Genomic DNA, 25,090 nt, shown 5'->3' on the forward strand with positions numbered 1-25,090 from the left:
CTGGGTCTCCTCTCCACTCTTTCTGCTCCTATGAAATGTATTGGACAAGTCCTCAGCAGCTCCCATGTACGTGAGCTCCTCAGGTGCAGATTCTGTTCATGCTGGGGGGCTGCCACACAGAACTGAGACCACCTCATGACTGAGTCACAGAGCCCTGCGACTCCAGGCAGAGACAGGTGCGGGCACTTTCACCCTGCTTGACCACATCTCACTTGAATCAATTCATTACTAATTCTTTACATTTTGCAAAAACAAAAATTAACATGCAACACCCTAGTCTAAGTAAAGCTATTTAGCATAGCAGGTATTCTGCCCATAGTGAGCAGAACCCAAAGAGGGACCAGAACCATGACGACCGCCCCTAGACCCCTCAACTTACCGAGAACTGAGTCTGGGTGCAGCATCTTGTCTTGAATGGCAATAGGAAACCTTTCACAGTCAATTCCTCTGTGATCTTTTTTCTCCATTTTTTGCTCCCTAAAAAAGATGCAGAAGATTCCATAAACATTTAGTACACTGCTAATAGAGATAGTGAAGGAATTGGTAAAAGTGAAATGTGAAATTTCTTAGCTCAGAGCCAGTAACGATGGAGGATCTATATCATTCTCAACACAGCCAACCCTCAACCCTCTGCCTGCCTGTTTGAGAGCTTTCCTGATGAGAAAGTGCACCCAGCACAGTCTGGCCTGGTGATAACATGTATGTGTGTGTGTATTAGACAGTCAGTCGTGTCTGGCACTTTGCAACCCCATGGACTATAGCCTGCCAGGCTCCTCTGTTCACGGAATTCTCCAGGCAAGAATACTGGAATGGGTAGCCATTCCCTTCTCTAGGGGATCTTCCCGACCCAGGTCTCTCACACTGCAAGTGGATTCTTTACTGTCTGAGCCACCAGGGAAGCCCAAGAACATGTATACCAAACATTAAATCTGTTTCGTTTTCCTGAGGATAATATCTAGTCATCATATCCACATACACAATTAGAAATATGAAATACAAAGTTATAAAACTTAGTTTCCTTCATATTCATGCTTCAAATTCAGTTCTTATCAGGGGAAGAAGCTATGCTACCTGTTGGTACCAGATCACATGAGTTTGTATCCAAAAGTACAAACTGAGCGATCCAAAAAGTCCTGGATTTTGTTCTGTGTCTCTGGTGACTCAGTGATAAAGAATCCGCCTGACAATGCAGGAGACTCAAGTTCAATCCCTGGGTCAGGAAGGTCCTGTGGAGAAGGAAACGGCAACCCACTCCAGTATTCTTGCCTGGGAAATTCTGTGGATAGAGGAGCCTGGTGGGCTACAGTCCAAGGGGTCACATAGAGTTGAACACGACTTAGTGACTAAATGGCAAATATGGGGCTAAAGGCTATGAGACCACTGTTGTTCAGTCACTTGGTTGTGTCCAACTCTTGTGACCCCATGGCCTGCAGCATGCCAGCACACCAGGTTTCCCAGTCTTTCACCATCTCCTGGAGCTTGCTCAAACTCATGTCCATTGAGTCAGTGATGCCATCCAATCATCTCATCCTCTGTCATCCCCTTCTCCTCCTGCCCTCAATCTTTCCCAGCATCAGGGTCTTTTCCAATGAGTTAGCTCTTCCTATCAGGTAGTCAAAGTATTGGAGCTTCAGCTTCAGAATCAGTCCTTCCAATGAATATTCAGGATTGATTTCCTTTGGGACTGACTGGTTTGATCTCTTTGCAGTCCAAGGGACTCTCAAGAATCTCCAACACCACAGTTCAAAAGCATTAATTCTTCGGCGCTCAACCTTTACAGTCCACCTCTCACATCCATACATGACTACTGGATAAACCACAGCTTTGACAAGATGGATCTTTGTTGGCAAAGTAATGTCTCTGCTTTTTTAATATGTGGTCTAGGTTGGTCATAGCTTTTCTTCCAAGGAGCAAGCGCCTTTTAATTTCATGGCTGTGGTCACCGCCTGCAGTGATTTTAGAGCCCAAGAAAATAAAGTCTGTCACTGTTTCCATTGTTTCCCCATCTATTTGCCATGAAGTGATGGGACCAGATGCCATGATCTTAGTTTTCTGAATATTGAGTTTTAAGCCAGCTTTTTCACTCTCCTCTTTCACCTTCATCAAGAGGCTCTTTAATTCTTCTTCACTTTCTGCCATAAGGGTGGTGTCATCTGCATATCTGAGGTTATTGATATTTCTCCTAGCAATCTTGATTCCAGCTTGTGCTTCATCTAGCCCGGCATTTCTCATGATGTACTCTGCATGGAAGTTAAATAAGCAGGGTGACAATATACAGCCTTGATGTATTCATTTCTTAATTTGGAACCAGTCCATTGTTCCAGGTCCAACAGTTCTAACTGTTGCTTCTTGACTTGCATACAGATTTCTCAGGAGGCAGGTAAGGCAGGTCTGGTATTTCCATCTCTTTAAGAATTTTCCAGTTTGTTGTGATCCACACAGTCAAAGGTTTTAGCGTAGTCAGTGAAGCAGATGTTTTTTCTGGAATTCTCTTGCTTTTTCTATGATCCACTGAAAGCTGGCAATTTGATCTCTGGTTCCTCTGCCTTTTCTATATCTAGCTGTACATCTGGAAGTTCTCAGTTCACATACTGCTGAAACCTAGTTGGAAGGATTTTGAGCATTACCTTGTTAGCATTTGAAATGAGTGCAATAGTGTGGTGGTTTGAGCATTCTTTGGCATTGCCTTTCTTTGGGATCGGAATGAAAACTGACCTTTTCCAGTCCTGTGGCCACTGCCAAGTTTTCCAAATTTGCTGGCATATTGAATGCAGCACTTTAACAGCATCATCTTTTAGGATTTGAAATAGCTCAGCTGGAATTCCATCACCTCCTGTAGCTTTGTTCATAGTAATGCTTTGTCAAGACCATGTGGTGTTCATTTTAGTGATGGAAGGCCACCAGGGGGCATCAGAAAGACACCCTATGGTAGTCATACTGGGACACTTCCCCCAGCCATCTGTAGCTTCAGTCTCCCTTCTTCACAGAAACTCTAACTCCTTGAAAGGGATTTTAGTTGATAAAAATTCTTATGAAAGTTCTAGCTCAGCCCCTAGGATACTGTAATAAGCCCCTAGGGAATGTTGCTTATTCTTAGTGTGGAGGGCACCGTGCCCAAGATATCCTGGACATAGCCAGTGAGTCAGGAATGAGACTGATTCCTGGAAATGGGGTTTGAGCCTCAGGCCTTGCTTGCAAATGCAGGCACATCCAACTGTGCCTGGGCCTGCTGTGGGGGACTCCAACCCTGCTTGGAGTCTGTGAGGCTCGGGGCTGAGAAGCCAGGCACTTTCCTGCCTCTTGGAAAAACATGCTCTCCTCCTGAGTCACATATTTTCTCACACCTTATTTTCTGTCTCCACCCTCCTCCTCTGGGGCATGTGAACATCTGCTCTCCAAAGTGGAAAACTTGGATTGCACTCAAGTGAGCTCAGTCTAAAACACAACTTTCTTTTTCTGCCTCTTTGAAACTTCTTTGTGCACTGAAATCTTCTTGCCAAACAGCTAAGGGAAGCTCTACTTGAGCAGACAGTTTTTCAGTAAGACAAAGTAGCTGACATGTAAATCCAAAATCTCTTAAATCCAAAATTCTGCATCAGACATAAAGGGATAAACATTTTACCTGTAGCATAATTGTTACTTATCTGCACGTATACAAATATCCTTCAAACAGTATGTGCATCAGTAGGCTAAATAAATAATACATCCCATCTGAGAGAACTCTAATCTAAAAGAGTAAAGAGTCTATACAGTCTTCTGTTCAACTAATTCCTCAAGGATGATGTAGTTTACCAAGATTTCAAATGATAAATCATGCCTATCACCAGCAATAGATTTACTGTTAGATCTGATTTTACACTTGGTTGTGTTTTCCCTTCTAACTTGTTTGTTATAAAAGAGGAAATGTAGTCTGGAACATCGGTCCCTGTATTGGTACTTAAGTGCTTCTGTGAGGTCTAGACTATAAATTTGGTAGAAAAATATCTAGTGCCTTGAATGCTTAATCAGAATGTTTTTTAAATGTCAGAATATTTTTTATTATACTTGTTATTATTACTGTTGTTTAGTTGCTAAGTCATGTCCGACTCTTTTGAGAAGGCAATGGCACCCCACTCCAGTACTCTTGCCTGGGAAATCCCATGGACGGAGGAGCCTGGTAGGCTGCAGTCCATGGGGTCGCAAAGAGTCAGACATGACTGAGCGACTTCACTTTCACTTTTTACTTTCATGCATTGGAGAAGGCAATGGCAACCCACTCCAGTGTTCTTGGAGAATCCCAGGGACAGGGGAGCCTGTTGGGCTGCCGTCTATGGGTTCGCACAGAGTCAGACACGACTGATGCACTTAGCAGCAGCAGAAACAGTCCGACTCTTTGTGACCCCATGGACTGTAGTCCACCAGCCTCCTCTGTCCATGGGATTTCCCAGGCAGTAATACTGGAGTGGGTTGCCACTTCCTCCTCCAGGGGATTTTCCCAACCCAGGAATCAAACCTGCATCTCCTGCATTGACAGGTGGATTCTTTACCACTGAGCCACCCCTTTATTATATTTACTAAATATATATTACTATAATATATATAGTAATATTTATTTACTAAATATATATATATTTATTATATTTACTAAAACCTAAAAACACAAAACACCTCAAAACCTAGATTTTAATTCAATCAATAAAAATAGTGAGCCTGGGTTGACTGAGGGAGTTGGCATTATTCAAGGCCCTTCTATCCCTGAGAGTCAAAGCTGCTGGTTTATTAGAGTGATGGTCCACACCAGATGACACATGGCGATTTTTTAGGGGGTGGAAACTCAATAGAACCCTGATGACAAGTACCTGTTCCCATGCTGGAATGCTTTCTAACAGGAAGCTGCAGGCTTTCAGACCTTGTCATCTGCCTTTATTAGCGTACATTACATGCACATAATTGTGGTAGCTAAACTGCCCCTCCCTCCTTGACTTTCAACCTTTCTAAGGTCAATTAGTCAAGCTTTGGCCTCAGTCCACTGCACCTCGGGAGCTTGGAGGAGGCACGTCTGGCTTATTGATAGAAGCTTCAAATAAATGATTCTGAATCCATGTGGACTAACAGTTGACCTAAGAGTGTTTCAAACTCATAAAGGGTTTCTCCCTAGGATTTCACATCTACACTTTTTTACCCAGTTTACAGCTTGTCACCTGGATGATTTCTTGCTGAGGGATGGGGGAGAAGTAAACCCTGAGAGGTGGGATTAGGTTTTTTTTCTGGTGGGATTGGGGGACAGAGGTGAGACCCAATAGGGAAGATTTTTCAGTCATTGTGAGGGGAGAGTAGTGAGGGTGGGAGCTAGTATACAGTGGTGTATAATAATCTCCCAGGTGGGCAAGGTTCAAAGGGAGCCTTCAGGCCAAACCACCCTCCATATGCTGTAGCTGTGATTCTTAACCAAGGGGCTTATCAAAGTCAGGGGAAATTTAGAAGAAACATTCCCACAAGGGCTCCACCCCTGGGGAGGCTAATACAGTAGGTGGGGGCTGAGGCATGTGCATTATTTTCAAGTCCCCTGGTAAGGTTGAGGGCTTCCCAGGTGATGAAGTGGTAAAGAATCCGCCTGCCAATGCAAGAGATGTGGGTTCGATCCCTGGATCGGGAAGATTCTCTGGAGAAGTAAATGGCTACCCACTCCAGTATTCTCGCCTGGAGAATCCCATGGACAGAGGAGCCTGGCGGGCTACAGTCCAGGGGGTCACAAAGAATCGGCCACGACGGTTCTTTGATGATGCATCTGAGCATGCACGGTAAGGTTGAAGCTCTCCCCAGCTGAGGGCCACTGCTAAAGGGATTTGTCAGTTGAGAGAGATTCTGTAACTCCGTGATTCTGTAACGTGGCTCGTGGCTGCTGGTCGTTCAGCGAGTTGATGCCCACCCTCGCTGGAGTTATTATCCCAGGACAGGCTCCCACCCACCCTGGGAATTTAGCAGCCGGGAACCCTCACCACTGAAGTACGCGGAGGCAGAAGGCACAGCTTGCACTGGTCGTCTCCGCACGGTCCTGCCTCCCCGAGGCGGTGCTGGGCTCCTCCTGTACCACAAAACACACACAGATATGGATGCGACCAAGGATTTGACTCACCCCTCAGCTGCTTGGGCACAGCCCAGCACGCATGCGGACCCCGCCAGACTCTCCATCTCAGGACGCCTCGGCTCTGCTTTCTGGCTTGGGCGAGAGTTGGGGGAGGTGGGGGCGGGGTTTCTGTGCTGTAATGGCCTAGGGCTTACAGAAAGGAAGATTCCACCCTGCCTTGACTTCCTTCCTTCTCCAGACATTTAAAAGTCTAGTTTACAGATGACAGAACACCCCCCACCCCCACCCCGCCTTTTTCTTTCCTTTGGTTTCGAATTACCCCAAACTCCACTAAAGGATGAAGGGACTGAGGATGGTTTTTAAATCCTTCACTGATTTAAATCTGATCACTGTTCAGCAGAGTCTAAAAGCCTTTCCAAAGCACTGTATTCAACTGCGAATTAAAACAAGAGACTGTCTAGAGAAGAAAGCTGAGCGCTGAAGAATTGATGCTTTTGAACTGTGGAGTTGGAGAAGATTCTTGAGAGTCCCTTGGACTGTAAGGAGATCCAACCAGTCCATTCTAAAGGAGATCAGCCCTGGGATTTCTTTGGAAGGAATGATGCTAACGCTGAAACTCCAGTACTTTGGCCACCTCATGCAAAGAGTCGACTCATTGGAAAAGACTCTAATCTGGGAGGGATTGGGGGCAGGAGGAGAAGGGAATGACAGAGGATATGATTGGATGGCATCACTGATTCGATGGACGTGAGTCTGAGTGAACTCCAGGAGTTGGTGATGGACAGGGAGGCCTGGCGTGCTGCGATTCATGGGGTCGAAAAGAGTCGGACAGGACTGAGCGACTGAACTGAACGGAACTGAGAGGCCTAAATTATTGTTTATATGTCCTCGTTTAACACACACCCAAAAATCACACTATGGAACTGAAAGGGCTGACACCACCCTTGCTATGGTTTTACCCTGTATGTAAACAAAAAAATAAACACTTTTCTCACCATTACAAACAATGGTGAGAAAGAAGCATCATTGTACAGATAGCTTTTTCCATATTTTGAATTACTTCCTTAGGAAGTGTCTGGGTCAAAGGTTGCGAACGTGTTTGTGTGATGATACATGTGGCCTGATTGCTTTCCACCAAAGCTGCACGAACTGGATGCTGCCAACAACATGGGCAGCTTGCTTGGCCACACCTTCCTCTGCATCAGGAATTCTCTCTTGAAAATGTTCTTGTTCATTTAAAAAGTAGGGGTGGCTCCTTGTGTTATTAACATTTCGTCTGTTGTTAAAGGAGATAAGTATTTCCCCATGTTTATTTATTGGTCATATTCCCTACTTGTGACTTTTAGTTGTTTTTTTATCCATCAATTTTTTGGAGGGTTTCAGTGTTTTCTTATTGGCAAAAATATGTGTTGATCGTTCTTTGTGCCAGGTGCCTCTCATATCGTCTCCTTTATCCCTTCCCACCATCCTGGCAGGTTGTCCCCGTTTTAGTGATGAATAATCTGAGACCCAGAGAGTTTAAGCTGCTTGTCGGGGTCACACAGAGTGCGTGACCTCGCTGGCATCTGAGCCCTTCCCATATACTTCTGTCATTAACCACACATCTATGGCTCTTTTGTACCTGTGTCAAAGCCCTTTGTGTGATAAAGATCTCAGTAGTGAGCACTGTTTGCTCTTAGTGTTCTCTAGGTTGTCCACCTTTCTTAAAATATTGACTGTGGTTTCGCAAACATTAGTTGAAATGTTGATACTGTCAAAGAGGTGGTAGAAATGGCCAAGAAACATACAAAAATGGGTAAATTTTAGTCAAAGAAATACAGATTAGCACAATATCAATTTTCACTTATCACTTTAGTGAAGGTTGGAAAGAAAAAACAGATGCCCTGGTTTGGCTCAGGCTGAAGGCACCTTCATTCCCAGGCACTGCCGCGGCCACTACTTTGCTAAAGGCCAGTTTATCAAATTTTCGCTGTGTACCTTTTGAACCATCATCTGCAATCCTAGATTTTTGTCCAAAGGAACTAATCAACTTTGGCCAAATGTTTCCATGTTAAATGATTTTACTGAAGCAGTGTTTATCCTATCAAAGAACCGCAAACAATTGAATGTCCATCAATAAGAGACTGGTTTAATAAGTCAGGGTCTACCCATACAATGAAATACAAAGCAGTGCTTAAAAATGCAGCTGTAGGTTTATTCAATAACAGTTGAGAGGCCCCCAATATAATGTTAAATGAAAAAAGTATATTCTAAAACAATACATGTATGACTCCACTTTTGCAAAAAGCATGTGTATCAGAGAAAAAAGACCAGACAGATATAGGCTAAAACATTGGCAATAGTTTTTCTCCCAGAGAAATGTTCCTTTTTATACTTTTCTCTGTTTTCTGATTTTTTTTTTCGCTATGAACCTGTATAGTTATAATTTAAAAAATAATGAGGCTTTTCACGGCCTTATCACAAGGCCGGGTACCCCTGCACTTTACATTTCCCTAGTAACTCAGATAGTAAAGAGTCTGCCTGCAGTGCAGGAGACCTGGATTCGATCCTGGGTTGGGAAGATCTCCTGGAGGAGAGCATGGCAACCCACTCCAGTATTCTTGCCTGGAGAATCCGTGGACGGAGGAGCCTGGTGGGCTACAGTCCATGGAGTCTCAAAGAGTCGGACACAACTGAGCGACTAACACTTCCACTTTCACTATATTAGAAGAATGTAGAGGGGTGCCCTCTACCTGAGTTGGGAGACCTGGGATCCAGTGTCCCCCCCGTCATTTGTGCTGGACAAGTCTCTTCACCTTTGTAAGCTTTCAACTTTTTTCTTCAAGAACTCTTTGCAAGCAGCAAAGTTCTGAACAAGCAGAATTATTATTGTCTACAGCTTATTATAACTGTCATTATTATTTTAGGCCCAGGGGTTTTTAATCCCGGTATTTCCAATTCCTTTATAATGGAATTATCTCAAAATGTGGTCCCCAAACCAACAGCATTGGCATCAGCTGAGAGCTTGTTAGAAATGCAGAATTGTAGGCTCACCCCAGACCTACTGAATCAAAGCCAGCGTTGCAGTAAGACCCGCAGGTGAGTCCTCGACATGCTGCAGTTGGAGACAAGCCCTGATCTAGAACAGGTGCCTCAGGAAGATTTCTCCTGCATGCTCAGAGAGTGGGGAGGGTTGGCCATGTGGGCAGCTCTCACCAGCACTAACATCCGGGACACCCATTAGAAGGAGAGCTAAGTGATCTTAATTAGGCTAATTTCAGAGTCACAGGCAGCCATACTGGGTGGGTAAAAATGCCAAGGCAATGAGCTGATCGGAGCCAGGACGGGGCTCCTAGACGCTACCCTGGAGCAGAAGACAGCCTCCTGGCCATTTGCTCGGGTTAGTTTGTTTTGTTTTGTTGGGTATTTTGTTTTTTTTTTTTAAAGGCAGTTTGAATTGTAGAGTCAGTTCTTGAGCCCCACTTTGAGGGATTATTCGGCTTTTGTTTAGTCTGGTGAAGTCCTTGAGAATTTAATTTCAATACTCCGGGGATGGTGGGAAGGAGTAGCCTAAGGTAGAGTGTGGTAGAGATGTCAAGTGACCACTTGCCTTTTTCTCACCCTCCCTCCCCCCGACGCCTTTGTGCAGAGGGTTCCCCCAACCCGGGCAGCCAGGCTCCCGTGGAAGCCACGGTCCACTTCTCCCTCTTGAACCCTCAGGAGGAGCCCGTCACTGCACTCTTTGCTAGGGCTGCGAGGCCAGCTCCTCAGAAGAGGGGGCCTCCTGTCCCCTCTCACGCACACGGGCCTGGGAGCCCTGCAGAACAGCGGGAGTGGTCCTTGAATAACTGGGGAGCCGCGAGAGGACTTGCCCTTAGGGCTGCAGTCCCATAGGAATGGACTCAAATCAGTTCTGTGTCCTTAAGGCATTGTCATCTCCTGCCTGGAGTCCCTTTCCCCAGACTCCTCACCTAGCTGCCTCCTTCTCATCCCCCAGTACTCAATTCACACCTCACCTCTGACCCTAACCTCCCGCAGTGAGTTACTTTTGGTCAAATCCCATCATGACCAAGGTAGCTACCCCCAGGTAATATAGTTACTATGAGTCAGGTCCTGTTTTAAGTATATATATTAATTCACTTAAATATTCTCATTGTATCATTAAAATTTCTAAGAAGCTGCCAGGTGAAGCCAATGCTGCTAGTCTTAGGACCAACTTTGAGATATTTCATTATAAACACACTAGAAATACTGGGATTAAAAACCCCTTGGTCTAAAATGATAATGACAAAATTATAGCAAACATAATAGTTCTACTGGTTCACACCTTCACAGTTTGCAAAGTCTTTTTGCTGAAGAGGAGTTGGAAGCTTAGACAGGTATCATTAGCCTCGCTTTACACAGGAGGAAACAGGCTCAGAGAGGTTACATAACTTTTTAAGGTCACAAAGCTGATCAGTGACAGAGCCTGGATTTGAACCCAGACAGTCTGACTTCAGAGTCATAAAAATGCGTTATTACTGGCACTTGCATAACACTTTTAACATTCTGTAGTTCCATGTTAATTTTATCTGTTCATTGTATGTGTTCCTCACAGAAATGTAAGCATCTTGACAGTAGGTGATTTGTCTGTGTTATTTATATTGTATCCCCAATACTTAGAAAAGTACCTAACATTTAGCAATAAATATTTGCTGAATGAATGGATAATACTAGCAGTAGACTCTCTTTTCAGGGCTATTTATCACAAAGTTATAGAGTCCTCATCATCTTGCAACAGTTGCTGTAAACTTGGGACCAGTTAAGAGCAAACCCAGACCTCACAGAGTGCTGACCGGCTGGGCTGCCTCACTAGGCTCGTTCACACCATACTGAAGCTAACTTTGGCTCAGGACAAGAGAGAGAACCAGCTGTGAACCTTTGAGATCATTTGTTAAAACCACCCTGGCTCAGAGTTTACTACACTGAGTATGCACTCCTTATTGGGCATTCAGTTAGATGTTTGGGCTGCAAAGATGGGTACAAAGATGCAAGACAAATGAGACACAGTTGTATGGGGACACAGAGACTGGGGCAAAGAATTCCGCCTTGGGGCGGGTGGCTCTGCATCAGGGTCGGGTCATATAAATGGCCTAATTCTGAAGAGGAGGCTTGAATGAATGGGATTTTGCCAGGTGGTTAAGTGTTCTGAGGAGGCAAACCTAACTTGTTTGGAAGGGCTAACACTGTATAATCTTCAACATCCTGTCTGGAATGCAAAAGTAGAAAGTCAAGAGATACCTGGAGTAACAGGCAAATTTGGCCTTAGAGTACAAAATGGAGTAGGGCAAAGGCTAACAGAATTTTGCCTAGAGAACACACTGGCCAGAGCAAACACCCTCTTCCAACAAGAGAAGACTCTACACATGGACATCACCGGATGGTCAATACCGAAATCAGATTGATTATATTCTTTACCGTCAAATGTGGAGAAGATCTATACAGTCAGCAAAAACAAGACCAGGAGCTGACTGTGGCTCAGATCATGAACTCCGTATTGTAAAATTCAGACTTAAATTGAAAAAAGTAGGGAAATCCACTAGACCATTCAGGTTGACCTAAATCAAATCCTTAATGATTATTTGTAAGGGATTTGACAGATTCAAGGGATTAGATCTGATAGACAGAGTGCCTGAAGAACTATGGACAGGGGTTTGTGACATTGTACAGGAGGAAGTGATCAAGACCATCCCCAAGAAAAATGCAAAAAGGCAAAATGGTTGTCTGAGGAGGCCTCACAAATAGCTGTGAAAAGAAAAGAAGCTAAAGGCAACAGAGAAAAGGAAAGATATACCCATTTGAATGCAGAGTTCCAAAGAATAGCAAGGAGAGATAAAGACTTTCTAAGTGATCAATGCAAAGAAACAGAGGAAAACAATAGACTGGGAAAGACTAGAGATCTATTCAAGGAAATTAGAGATACCAAGGGAACATTTCATGCAAAGATGGACACAATAAAGAACAGAAATGGTATGGACTTAACAGAAGCAGAAGATATTAAGAGGTGGCAAGAATATACAGAAGAACTATACAAAAAAGATCTTAATGGCCCGGAAAGCCACCATGGGGTGATCACTCACCTAGAAACAGTCATCCTGGAGTGTGAAGTCAAGTGGACCTTAGGAAGCATCTCTACAAACAAAGCTACTGGAGGTGATGGAATTCCAGATGCTGCTGCTGATGCTGTGAAAGTGTTGCACTCAATATGCCAGTAAATTTGGAAAACTTGGCAGTGGCCACAGGACTGGAAAAGGTCAGTTTTCATTCCAATCCCAAAGAAAGGCAATGCCAAAGAATGCTCAAACTACTGCACAATTGCACTTATCTCACATGCTAGCAAATTAATGCTCAAAATTCTGCAAGCCAGGCTGCAAGAGTATGTGAACTGTGAACTTCCAGATGTTCAAGCTGGATTCAGAAAAGGCAGAGGAACCAGAGATCAAACTGCCAACATCTGTTGACTCACCGAAAAAAGCAAGAAAGTTCCAGAAAAACATCTATTTCTGCTTTATTGACTATGCCAAAGCCTTTGACTGTGTGAATCACAACAAACTGTGGCAAATTCTGAAAAAGATGGGAATACCAGCCCACCTGACCTCCCTTCTGAGAATTCTGTATGCAGGTCAAGAAGCAGCAGTTAGAAATGGACATGGAACAACAGACTGGTTTCAAATCAGGAAAGGAGGACGTGAAGGCTGTATATTGTCACCCTGCTTATTTACCTTATATGCAGAGTACATCATGAGAAACGCTGGGCTGGTGGAATCTCAAGCTGGAATCAAGATTGCTGGGAGAAATATCAATAACCTCAAATATGTAGATGACACCACCCTATGACAGAAAGCAAAGAAGAGCTAAAGAGCCTCTTGATGAAGGTAAAAGAGGAGAGTGAAAAAGTTGGGTTAAGCTCAACATTTAGAAAACTAAGATCATGGCATCTGGTCCCATCACTTCATGGCAAATAGATGGGGAAACATTATAGGGAGAGACTTTACTTTTTTGGGCTTCTTCACTGCAGATGGTGACTGCAGCCATGAATTAAAAGACACTTGCTCCTTGGAAGAAAGGCCATGACCAACCTAGACAGCATATTAAAAAACAGAGACATTACTTTGCCAACAAAGGTCCGTCTAGTCAAAGCTAAGGTTTTTCCAGTAGTCATGTGTGGATATGAGAGTTGGACTATAAAGAAAGCTGAGCATTGAAGAATTGGTGCTTTTGAACTGTGGTGTTGGAGAAGACTCTTGAGAGTCCCTTGGACTGCAAGGAGATCCCAACCTCTATCCTAAAGGAAATCAGTCCTGAATATTCATTGGAAGGACTGATGCTGAAGCTGAAACTCCAATACACTTTGTCCACCTGTTGTGAAGAACTGACTCATTTGAAAAAACACTGATGCTGGGAAAAACTGAGGATGGGAAGAGAAGGGGATGACAGAGGATGAGGTGGTTGGAGGGCATCACCAACATGATGGACTTGAGTTTGAGCAAGCTCCGGGGGTTGGTGATGGACTGGGAAGCCTGGTGTGCTACAGTCCATGGGGTCACAGGGTCAGACACAACTGAGTAACTGAACTGAACTAAACAACATCCTGTCCTTAACTCTGACTAAAATCTATTCAAGTTTGAATAACATTCACAATCATTCAGATGATTCCATTTGTTGGAATTTTAATTTGGTCTGAAATGGTCTGATATCTGAGGTTAACAAAAAGAATGGAGAGACTGTGGTGATCAATTTGAATTCGTGATCTTGCATACATAGACAATCCAAAAGAATTTAACTTGAGAGAAAGAAAATGTAGAAGTGGACTCATGGGAAATAGTTCTTTTAGTGAGTGTGCTATTATGTAGTAGGGAGAGTACAAAGCTATTAAGAAAAATGATTTCTTCCAGGCACACAAAATCTACAAAAATGTTATTGTTTATCCAGAAGAAATAGTTCTTCAGCAGTTCTTCAGCAGTTCATCTGTTTAAGCTGCATTGTTACACCCTAAACCAATAAGAAATGTCAAAAACCAGCACTTGAAATAGCTTCTAATTTTTAAAATCTGGTTCTACTTTAAATAATGATTCATAGGCCTTTGGAAAGTTAAATTTTCATGAAATGTTAAGATAGAATTCAGTGATTCCATGAATTAGGATTCTATAAATACATAAAAACCATTTTTCCTGGCAGGAAATTAAGCTGTAGGTTGCTGTATTACCTCATTTAAGGGTGGAGAGGATGTGAATGACAAGTCATCCAGGTTGATTGGAGAATTCATGGGAAGAGAGACAGCTGAAGTACATTTGCTTTTATTAATTTTCTCTTTAAAATCTTTAAGTAGCGTCTCCAACTTGAAGATTTCACTGTCTACTTTTCTAGGTAAATATAAACAAACAGGCATCTTATTGGGTATGCAGTCCATATTCTTACTAGTAACAACTGTTCTTGAATATAACATTGATTTACATTTTTAAGGTGGTCTGTCTTCAGACAGGAAGGATGATGGACCCTGACAGACATTCTGTTTATAGTTTCACTTCAAAGGCCTGGACTCTTGTTCTCTTTATTTTCTTCCAGTTTTATTGAGATATAATTGACATACAGGACTGGATAAATTTAAGGTGTACAGCATAAAGATTTGACTTTCATCACGAAATAATTATCACAAGTTTAGTGAACATCCATCATCTCATACAGACATAATATTAAAGAAATAAGAAAAAATATTTTGTGTGTGTGATAAGAACTCTTAGGACTTACTCTCAACTTTCATATATAACATACAGAAGTATTAATTATATTATGTTGTATATTTCTAATTCTTATTTTGTTATTCATTAGCTGTGTATCCTTGGGCAAATTATTTAATCTTTCTGTGTCTCAACTATGAGATAATACCCTACTTATGTGGATCTGATTATTTTGAGGTCCCTTACAGTTAGTCCTAGGAGCTATAATTCTGGAAAAAAAAAAAGATTTATATCACTTGAAAAAGAATAACATGAGAAATCTGAATAATAAGCTCGATCCATAGGTATATGTACATATGGGTATGTGTGTATATATGTATAGGGCTTTCCTGATGGCTCAGATGGTAAAGAATCTGCCTCCAAGGCAGGAGACTCCATATGTACATACATATATAAGGATATATATTTTGCCCCCAAGAATTAATTTTCCCCAAATTCATTAAAATTATTAAATTTTATCTATTACCCCCCAAAAAAGTATAAATAAATTCCAAAACTTTAAAAATTATATCACAGGTGTCAAAACAATGCAAAGGTGTTCCTTCTTACCACTCCTATCCAACACTGTACTGGAAGTCCTACCTAACGCAATAAGACAAGGAAAGGAAACAGAGAATACACACATCGGAAAGGAAGAAATAAAATTGTCCATAGATGACATGATTGGGTAGAAAATTCCAGAGAACCATAAAACTTTGAAACTAGTAAGCAATTATAGCGAAGTTGCAGGGTGTAAGGTTAATATATGAAAGTCAATCACTTTCCTAAATATCTTTGGTGAACAAGTAGAATTTGAAATTAAAAACATAGTATCATTTGCATTAAGATCCAAAAAATTAAATGTGGATTGGCCAGAAAGTTCATTTGGATTTTTCGTATTATCTTACAGAAAAACCTGGAGGAACTTTTTGTCCAACTCAAAACAGGTATAAATCTAACAAAATGTGCGCAAGATCATTATGGAGAAAACTACAATATTCTGGGTGAAATCACAAAAGCAAATAAATGGAGAGATGTTACACATTCATGGACTGAAAGACTTGATAGTATCAAGATGTCTGTTCTTCCCAACTTGATCTTAACCAATCCTACTAAAAAAATATTCTGGCAACTTCTTTTGTGGCTATTGACGAACTTACTCTAAAGTTTATACATAGAGACAAAAGACCTGAAACAGTCAACACAATACTGAAAGATAAGAACAAAGTTGGAGGACTGACAGGACTCAACCACAAGACTTACTATAAAGCTGTAGAAATAAGGCAGTGTAGTACTGATGAACCACAAGACAAACAGATCGACAGAACAGAAGGCCCACAAATAGACCCACATATAATTAGTCAACTGATATTTGGCAAAGGAGTAAAGTCAATAGAATTGAGCAAAGACAATCATTTCAACAAATGGTGCTGGAACAACTGGACATTCATTACAAAAAATCAGTCTAGATACAGACCTTACACGCTTCACAAAAATCAACTCAGAATGGGTCATAGGCCAGGAATAGAAGGATCATGTTTAGGTATAGAATGAGTTAGAAAATGTTTCTTTTCTTTTTCTTTTTTTTTTTTAATGTTCCAGGAGAGTTACCTAAAGTCTTTGTTGGACTCACCCATAATCCCACATAGATTAGGTGTCTTTGGGAGATTTTTTGTTTCTAGAAACAAACTAGATCTTTTCTAGTTTCCTCTTGTTTTTAGTCTTTTGAGATTTCCTACCTCTTTTTGAGTAGATTTTAATAATTTATATTTTCCCAGAGACTTGTCTATTTCATCCAGATTTTAAAATGTATTGATAGGAAGTTGTTCAATCCCAGTCAATCTAAAATTTTTCTTCTGGTATTTTTCCTTTCTCATTCTTAATGTTATTTATGCTTTCCACTCAAACTTTCCATTGGCTATTTTATAGATATTTTCAAAGAAACTATTTCATTTTATTGATCAAATTATTGTAAATTGTATTTATTGCTTCTTTTTATGAATCTCTTCCTTTTGGAAGTTTATTTTATTGTTCTTTTTCTGCTTTCCTGGTTTGAGTACTTAGTTGATTGATTTTGAACTTCACCCCCCCCATGTTAAATACATTTTAAAACTATATTTTCTTCAAAGTATTGTTTTTTTTAGCTACAATACATTGGTTTTCATATGTGCTTTTCTCGTTTATTATTCACTTGTAGATTAGTCCTAATATCGATTTTTATTTAATGCAATAATTATTTAGACGTGTTAATATTCTCCCAGTTAATACTTTTTTTAGAGCAGTTTTAGCTTCTCAGCGAAATTGAGAGGAAGATATAGAGATTTCCCATACATTCTCCGCCTCTGCACATGCATAGCCTTCAACATTATTGACATCCTGGTGGTACCTGTGCTATAACTGATGAACCTACACTGACGCATCATAATCACCCAAAGTCTATCGTTTTACACTGGGATTCAGTCTGGTGGTGTATATTCTATATGTTTGAACAAATGTATAATACGTATCCATCTTTATGATATCATGTAGAGTGTTTTCACTGCCCTGAAAATCCTTTGTACGCCACTTATTCAAACTTCCACCTATCCCAACCGCCAGCAACTGCTGATATTTTTATTGTTGCCATAGTCTTGCCTTTTCCAGAATTTCACATAATTGGAATCATGCGATATATTGCCTTTTCAGATCAGCTTTTTTCTCAGTATTAAACATTTAGGTATTCTCCATGTCTTGGCTAACTTGATAGCTCATTTCCTTTTAGCACAAATGATGTCCCATTGTCAGAATATACCATAGTTATTAGCATAGTCCATCTATTGAAGGGCATCTTGGTTGCTTCCAAGTTTTGACAGTTCTGAATACAGCTGCTTGAAACATTTGTGTGCATGTTTTCGGACATAAGTTTTTATCTCCTTTGTGTAAGTACCAAGGAGTGTGATTGCTAGATCATATGGTAAGAGTATGTTTAGTTTTGAAAGAAACCACCAAATTGTCTTCCACAGTGGCTACAGCATTTTGCATTCCCACCAGCAATAAAGGAGAGTTCCTATTGTACTACATGCTCACCAGCATTTGGTGATTTTAGCATTCCAGATTCGGGGCACTGTAATAGTGTGTGTAGTTGTATCTCATTGTTTTAATTTGCATTTCCATGATATACAGTATGGAACATCTTTTCATATGTGTTTTTGCCATGTTTTACATATACTTATTTCCCTTTTTTGTATTTTCTTCAGTGAGGTGTTAAGATCTTTAGCACGTTTTATTGGGTTGTTTGTTTTCTTATTGTTGTAAGAGTTCTTGTGTGTTTTGGATGACTATCCTTTATCAGAAGTGGCTTTTGCCTATATTTTCTCCCAGTCACGGTCTTGTCTTCTCATTCCTTTTACATAGCCTTTCACAGAGCACACCTTTTAAATTTTAATAAAGTCTGGCTTATCAATTATTTATTTTATAGAAGGTGCCTTTGATGTTGTATCTCAAAAATAATCACCATAGCAAAGGTCATCCAGGTATTCTCCTGTGTTATCTTTTAGGGGTTTTATGGTTTTGCCTTCTCAAAGGCCCCAAATCCAAGTGGGATTATATGAGACTTCAACAAAGATGTTAAGTAATGCTTCTGGAGTACAAAAAGAAAAGGGAAAATATCCCAACTCACTCTGTAGATAAATATTAGGATATTTATTAATATATTTCATTATATTAATAGATTAAAAGAGATTAAATAGATTTCTAAATCCCATGGATTAAACTTTTTCCTAAATTAAAAAAAAAATCTCATTTTAGTAATAGAGTAATAGAAGGAAACTTTCTTGATAAAGCTTATCTACTTGAACCTACAGCAATCCTCATACCCAGTAACATTTGGAAGAATTCCCAATACCATGAGGAATATGAGAAGAATGATTGCTTTCACTAGTATTGTGATTATTCAGTACTGTTTTGGAAAAAATAGCAAATATTAAGTAAAGAAATGTGATATAGAAAAATTGGAGAGAAGGAAAGATATATAAATATTTAAGGAGAAAAGGGAAGATGAGGGGACCTATCATTTGCAGATGCTACGATTGTCATACCTAAAAACTAAGACAATCAACTGAAAATCAGTGAAATACTAAGAGCAGAATTGCATAAGGTAGTCCCACATAAGTTAAATTTATAATTTTCTTTATTTCCTGTATGTGAATTACAGAACACATCTATTAACAACACAGAGAAAAGTCTAAAATAGCTAAGAACAAATTTAATAAAACGTGTATAAAATCTACATGAAAACTTGCTGGAGATGTTTTCATGGTAATAGGATGAGAACACTCACTGCAAAGATTTTAACTTTTCCTGAACTAATCTATAAATTCAGTGAAATCCTAATCAAAATTCAAGTGGAATTTTATTAAAATTGGTTCCTAAAACTATATTTCTCAATAAAAGTGACTATCAGTGGAAAAATAAATTTGAGCTGATTATGAAGTTAATTAGTAAGAAGAATGAATAAGAATAGCTAAAGAAAGTTTAAAAAAGGAGAAACATTAAAAAATATACTTAACCTATAGTAATTTAGAACTATGTGGTTAATGCAGAAATAGAAACATAGATCAGTGGGGAGAATAAAACCAGTCCCCAAACTGGGCTTCCGGGGTGGCGCTAGTGGTAAAGAAAAAAACCCACCTGCCAATGCAGGAGACATAAGAGACGTGGGATCGATCCCTGGGTTGGGAAGATCCCCTGAAGGAGGGCATGGCAACCCACTCCAGTATTCTTGCCTGGGGAATCCCATGGACAGAGGGGCCTGGCGGGCTATAGTCCATAGAGTCACAAAGAGTCAGACAATACCAAAATGACTGAGCACACTGCATGCGTATGTGTATTAATACACATGCGGGTTTTGTACATGATTAAAGTGGCTTTACACTAGTAGGAAAAGGCTGCCCTGTTCAGTGAGTACTGGGACAAAGATCTAAGTATGGAAAGCCAGACTGATAAATAAAATATAGGAAAATGTGCTCTAGTCTGGCAGGAAGAAGAAAATTCAGCAGGTGGCAAAGGACACTAAAGATTTAAAGGAAGTGAAATGATGGAACAAATTCTCAACGTAGCAGGAAGAGATGGGCTCAAGGATGGGCTCAACCTGTAGAGGCTGGAAAGTGAATGAAGAAAGAGGAGGTGACAACATGCAGATCCAGAGGTAGAGAAAAGACATTTTTTGAAGGAATTTGTGATATTTTCTGTAAAATAGAAGACAAGAGTATATGGAGATAATATCAAAGAAAAGAATTGATGGAGATAGAACTTCATTTCTTGACTCCTTAGTTTCTGGTGCTAGAGTGTGAAAGAATCAAATATCTATCAGACTACATTCTGACAAAAAAGATGGATGAAATCCAAGTGTTTTTGAATGTTACCTTTCAAAGACAGCAATAAGAAGGTGTTAAGTTGGCTTAAAGCTCAGCATTCAGAAAACTAAGATCATGGCATCCACTCCCATCACTTCATGGCAAATAGATGGGGAAATAGTGGAAACAGTGGCTGACTTTATTTTGGGGGGCTCCAAAATCACTGCAGTTGGTGATTGCAGCCATGAAATTAAAAGACACTTACTCCTTGGAAGGAAAGTTATGCCCAGCCTAGACAGCATAATAAAAAGCAGAGACATTACTTTGCCAACAGAGGTCTGTCTAGTCAGTCCAGTTCAGTCGCTCAGTCAAGTCCAACTCTTTGTGACCACATGAACCACAGCACGCCAGGCCTCCCTGTCCATCACCAACTCCCGGAGTCCACTCAAACCCATGTCCATTGAGTCGGTGATGCCATCCAACAATCTCATCCTCTGTCGTCCCCTTCTTCTCCTGCCCTCCATCCTTCCCAGCATCAGAGTCTTTTCAAATGAGTCAGCTCTTCCCATCAGGTGGCCAAAGTACTGGAGTTTCAGCTTCAACATCAGTCCTTTCAATGAACACCCAGGACTGATCTCCTTTAGGATAGATTGGTTGGATCTCCTTGCAGTCCAAGGGACTCTGAAGAGTCTTCTCCAACACCACAGTTCAAAAGCGTCAGTTCTTTGGCGCTCAGCTTTCTTTATAGTCCAACTCTCACATCCGTACATGACCACTGGAAAAACCATAGCCTTGACTAGACAGACCTTTGTTGTCAAAGTAATGTCTCTGCTTTTTAATATGCTATCTAGGTTGGTCATAACTTTCCTTCCAAGGAGTAAGCGTCAAAATTTTAATTTCATGGCTGCAGTCACCATCTGCAGTGATTTTGGAGCCCAGAAAAATAAAGTCAGCCACTGTTTCCACTGTTTCCCCATCTATTTGCCATGAAGTGATGGGACTGGATGCCATGATCTTCGTTTTCTGAATGTTGAGTTTTAAGCCAACTTTTTCACTCTCCTCTTTCACTTTCATCAAGAGGCTTTTTAGTTGCTCTTCACTTTCTGCCATAAGGGTGGTATGTCATCTGCATATCTGAGGTTATTGATATTTCTCTTGACAATCTTGATTCCAGCTTGTGCTTCCTCCAGGCCAGCGTTTCTTATGATGTACTCTGTATAGAAGTTAAATAAGCAGGGTGACAATATACAGCCTTGACGTACTCCTTTTCCTATTTGGAACCAGTCTGTTGTTCCATGTCCAGTTCTAACTGTTGCTTCCTGACCCGCATACGGGTTTCTCAAGAGACAGGTCAGGTGGTCTGGTATTCCCATTTCTTTCAGAATTTCCACAGTTTATTGTGATCCACACAGTCAAAGGCTTTGGCATAGTCAATAAAGCAGAAATAGATGTTTTTCTGGAACTCTCTTGCTTTTTCCATGATCCAGCGGATGTTGGCAATTTGATCTCTGGTTCCTCTGCCTTTTCTGAATCCAGCTTGAACATCTGGAAGTTCATGATTCACGTATTGCTGAAGCCTGGCTTGGAGAATTTTGAGCATTGAGTAGCGTGTGAGATGAGTGCCATTGTGCAGTAGTTTGAGCATTCTTTGGCATTGCCTTTCTTTGGAATTGGAATGAAAACTGACCTTTTCCAGTCCTGTGGCCACTGCTGAGTTTTCCAAATGTGCTGGCATATTGAGTGCAGCACTTTCACAGCATCATATTTCAGGATTTGAAACAGCTCCACTGGAATTCCATCACCTCCACTAGCTTTGTTTGTGGTGATGCTTCCTAAGGCCAACTTAACGTCACATTCCAGGATGTCTGGCTCTAGGTGAGTGATCACACCATCGTAATTATCTAGGTCATGAAGCTCTTTTTTGTACAGTTCTCCTGTGTATTCTTGCCACCTCTTCTTAATATCTTTTGCTTCTTTTAGGTCCCTACCATTTCTGTCCTTTATTGTGCCTGTCTTTGCATGAAATGCTCCCTTGGTATCTCTAATTTTCTTGAAGAGATCTCTAGTCTTTCCCATTCTATTGTTTTCCCCTATTTCTTTGCACTGATGGCTGAGGAAGGCTTTCTTATATCTCCTTGCTATTCTTTAGAACTCTGCATTCAAATGAGTATATCTTTCCTTTTCTCCTTTGCTTTTCACTTCCCTTCTTTTCACAGCTATTTGTAAGGCCTACTCAGACAGCCATTTTGCTTTTTTCCATTTCTCTTTCTAGGGGATGGTCTTGATTCATGTTTCATGTACAGTGTCACAAACCTGTCTAGTCAAGGCTATGGTTTTTCCAGTGGTCATGTATGGATGTGAGTTGGACTATAAAGAAAGTTGAGCACTGAAGAATTGAGGCTTTTGAACTGTGGTGTTGGAGAAGACTCTTGAGAGTCATCCCCTTGGACTGCAGGGAGATCCAACCAGTCCATCCTAAAGGAGATCAGTCCTGGGGGTTCATTGGAAGGACTGATGTTGAAGCTGAAACTCCAGTACTTTGGCCACCTGATGCAAAGAGCTGACTTTTTTGAAAAGACCCTGATGCTGGGAAAGATTGAAGGCAGGAGGAGAAGGGGATGACAGAAGATAAGATGGTTGAATGGAATCACCGACTCGATGGACATAGGTTTGGGTGGCCTCTGGGAGTTGGTGATGGACAGGGAGGCCTGGTGTGCTGCGGTTTATGGGGTCGCAAAGAGTTGGACACGACTGAGCGACTGAATTGAACTGAATTAAGCACACAATAGCTGACTTAAGAAGTTTGTCCATTAATTTGCAGAATTCTTTCACTTACAGAAAGCCATTGACAGTGGCCTTTGTAGCCATCATTTAGAAGGTTCTCAACATGGCAAGACCTTGAGGCTTGGACTGGGTTCTGCCTTTTTGCCCATTTGAGAACAAGGGAAGCTGACCATGCTTGGCTTCCTCTGAGGTGAGTTTTGGGAGAGGCCAAGTCTTTTTCTTGCCCCAGTGTTGAAAGCTTTTCCTGTATATGGGATATAACTGCAGTTGAAACACTTTTGATTTATACCAGGGCCAGGCACAATGTGGGTGTAACTAGGATATAAATAAGGCCTTGCATAGTTTTGGTCTTAATGTGCACAGAGGCCTGTCTTTAAAATGACTGCCAAAACAAGTGGGATTTCTTGGAAAATAAATATCCTCACTCTATTAGTTTTTAAACAAATAGTGAAAGCATGTGGAGATCTATTTTTCCAAGAGAAAAAAAAGCCTTTGGGGGGGAAAAATCAATATTAAAACCACATCTTTGCTGTCTAATTACTCAGTATTGAAATAAGCATAGACAGAGATGTCATTCATTTTTAAGAAGTAAGATTGTACTTTGGGAAAATTACCTCAGGACACTAGTGCCAAAATATAAGCCATTAAAATATTTTGGCATCAAGAATGAATTCGTGTTAAAATACTATGAATAGAAAGAGCTGAATCTACAAATATGAAGCCTACTAAATGAATTCTTTAGATTCATATCAGGAAATTACATGGAACCAACCCTAGTCTTGAGTCCTAGAATATATCTTTTAGAATTATTCGTATTGGAGAGAACAGAGCACGGGGCCATCAAAATGGCCAGCTGGAATCCTCAGTGTGCTTGTGTGCTCAAGTTTCTAATGTGAATTAATTCAGGAATCATTTGACTTCAGGTTTTAACATTTTGCCTTTATCAGGATTCGTGGGTCCCTCACCCCAACATTAACCAACCTAACAGTGATTCTTTCCTGCCTGCTATCCCTTGGGTATTGTCTGTGGATAGGGAAAAAGTGGGACAGAAAAGAGTTAGGCAGGAGAAATAAAGGCAGGAATGAGATGGGCTTAAAGGAGAGGGCAGGGCGGGGGGGATCTGGGGAGGAGAGGGTCCTCTGGGCTTAGCAGATGAGCATTTCTGCTGTTTCCTTGTGCTCTTCTGGGTCTCAGGACCAATTATCGTGACATCCAGCAAAATGCAAGGCAGTGGCAATGTCTCCTCCAGCGGACAACGTTCATTTGGGACACTCCATCTGGGCCGGTTCCCCCCACAGGACCATACACAGAACAGGAATTTCACACTTGCTGCATGGGTGACACCAGTTCAGCAGTGACAGTGTTTTTGCTGGCCCGAGAGCAGTAGCTCTCCAAGCGCTAGGCCAGCAGCCCCAACAGAATCCCTCCCGAAGGAGCTCACCTTGGACACTTCACCCCACAGAGGTGAAGCCTGCCCTACCTTTCTGGATCAAAGTCCTTGGCGGCTGGGCATTTGTGCTTGGGGACTTGCTCCTTCAATGCCAGGTGCTTCTCCTTGTTGGCCAGAAACTCCTGCTTCAGCAGTTCGAGGCGTCCCTGCAGTTTCTCCAGGACCTGTAGCGGTGACACGCTGGAATCATTCACGTGTAAGCCCATGTGTGTAGTAGTAGTTTTTTCTCCAAAACACAATGAGAGTGTACCCTATAGGAGTGTTAAAATGAAGCCACCATCCTTCTCCTGGCACTTGTTGTGTTTCAGAGTCTGACATCTAAAATACAGACAACCCAAGAGCCGTCTTAACATTTACAACACCCCCACAGCACATAGCTGAGACTTACGGTGGCTTCTGATTTGGTTCCTAGCACCCACTCAGAGGCCTTTGAATTTTGTTAATGGGACATTAATAATCCTATATATTTGCAGATTAATTTTTAGCGTATAGAGCACTTTTCCATTCATTATCTTATTTAATCCACCATCAGTATTGTAAATGTCACAAAGCAGGCTTATTATCCCAGTTTTATAGAGGAGGAAATTGAAGCTCTAGAAAGTATGTCAGAAGCCACAGAGAACTTAGAAACCATAAATGCTTGAGAAGGGTGGAGAAAAGGAAACCCTCTTGGTGGGAATGCAGACTGACACAGCCACTATGGAGAATAGTACGGCAGTTC

At 41.3% G+C, this 25,090-nt stretch overlaps 1 protein-coding gene across 1 annotated transcript in view; it reads right to left on the bottom strand.

Annotated features, from left to right (window-relative positions):
* AKNAD1 (AKNA domain containing 1) overlaps positions 1–25,090 on the bottom strand; it is a 45,496-nt gene that overhangs the window by 7,858 nt on the left and 12,548 nt on the right. The window contains exons 5-8 of the mRNA XM_013962482.2: positions 24,400–24,533; positions 14,292–14,448; positions 5,979–6,064; positions 380–477 (exon numbers count right to left, since the gene is read on the bottom strand). Of these exons, the coding sequence (XP_013817936.2) occupies positions 380–477; positions 5,979–6,064; positions 14,292–14,448; positions 24,400–24,533 (475 nt within the window). The remainder of the gene's footprint in view (positions 1–379; positions 478–5,978; positions 6,065–14,291; positions 14,449–24,399; positions 24,534–25,090) is intronic.

The sequence above is a fragment of the Capra hircus genome, chromosome 3, assembly GCF_001704415.2.
Source record: "Capra hircus breed San Clemente chromosome 3, ASM170441v1, whole genome shotgun sequence".
NCBI lineage: Eukaryota > Metazoa > Chordata > Mammalia > Artiodactyla > Bovidae > Capra > Capra hircus.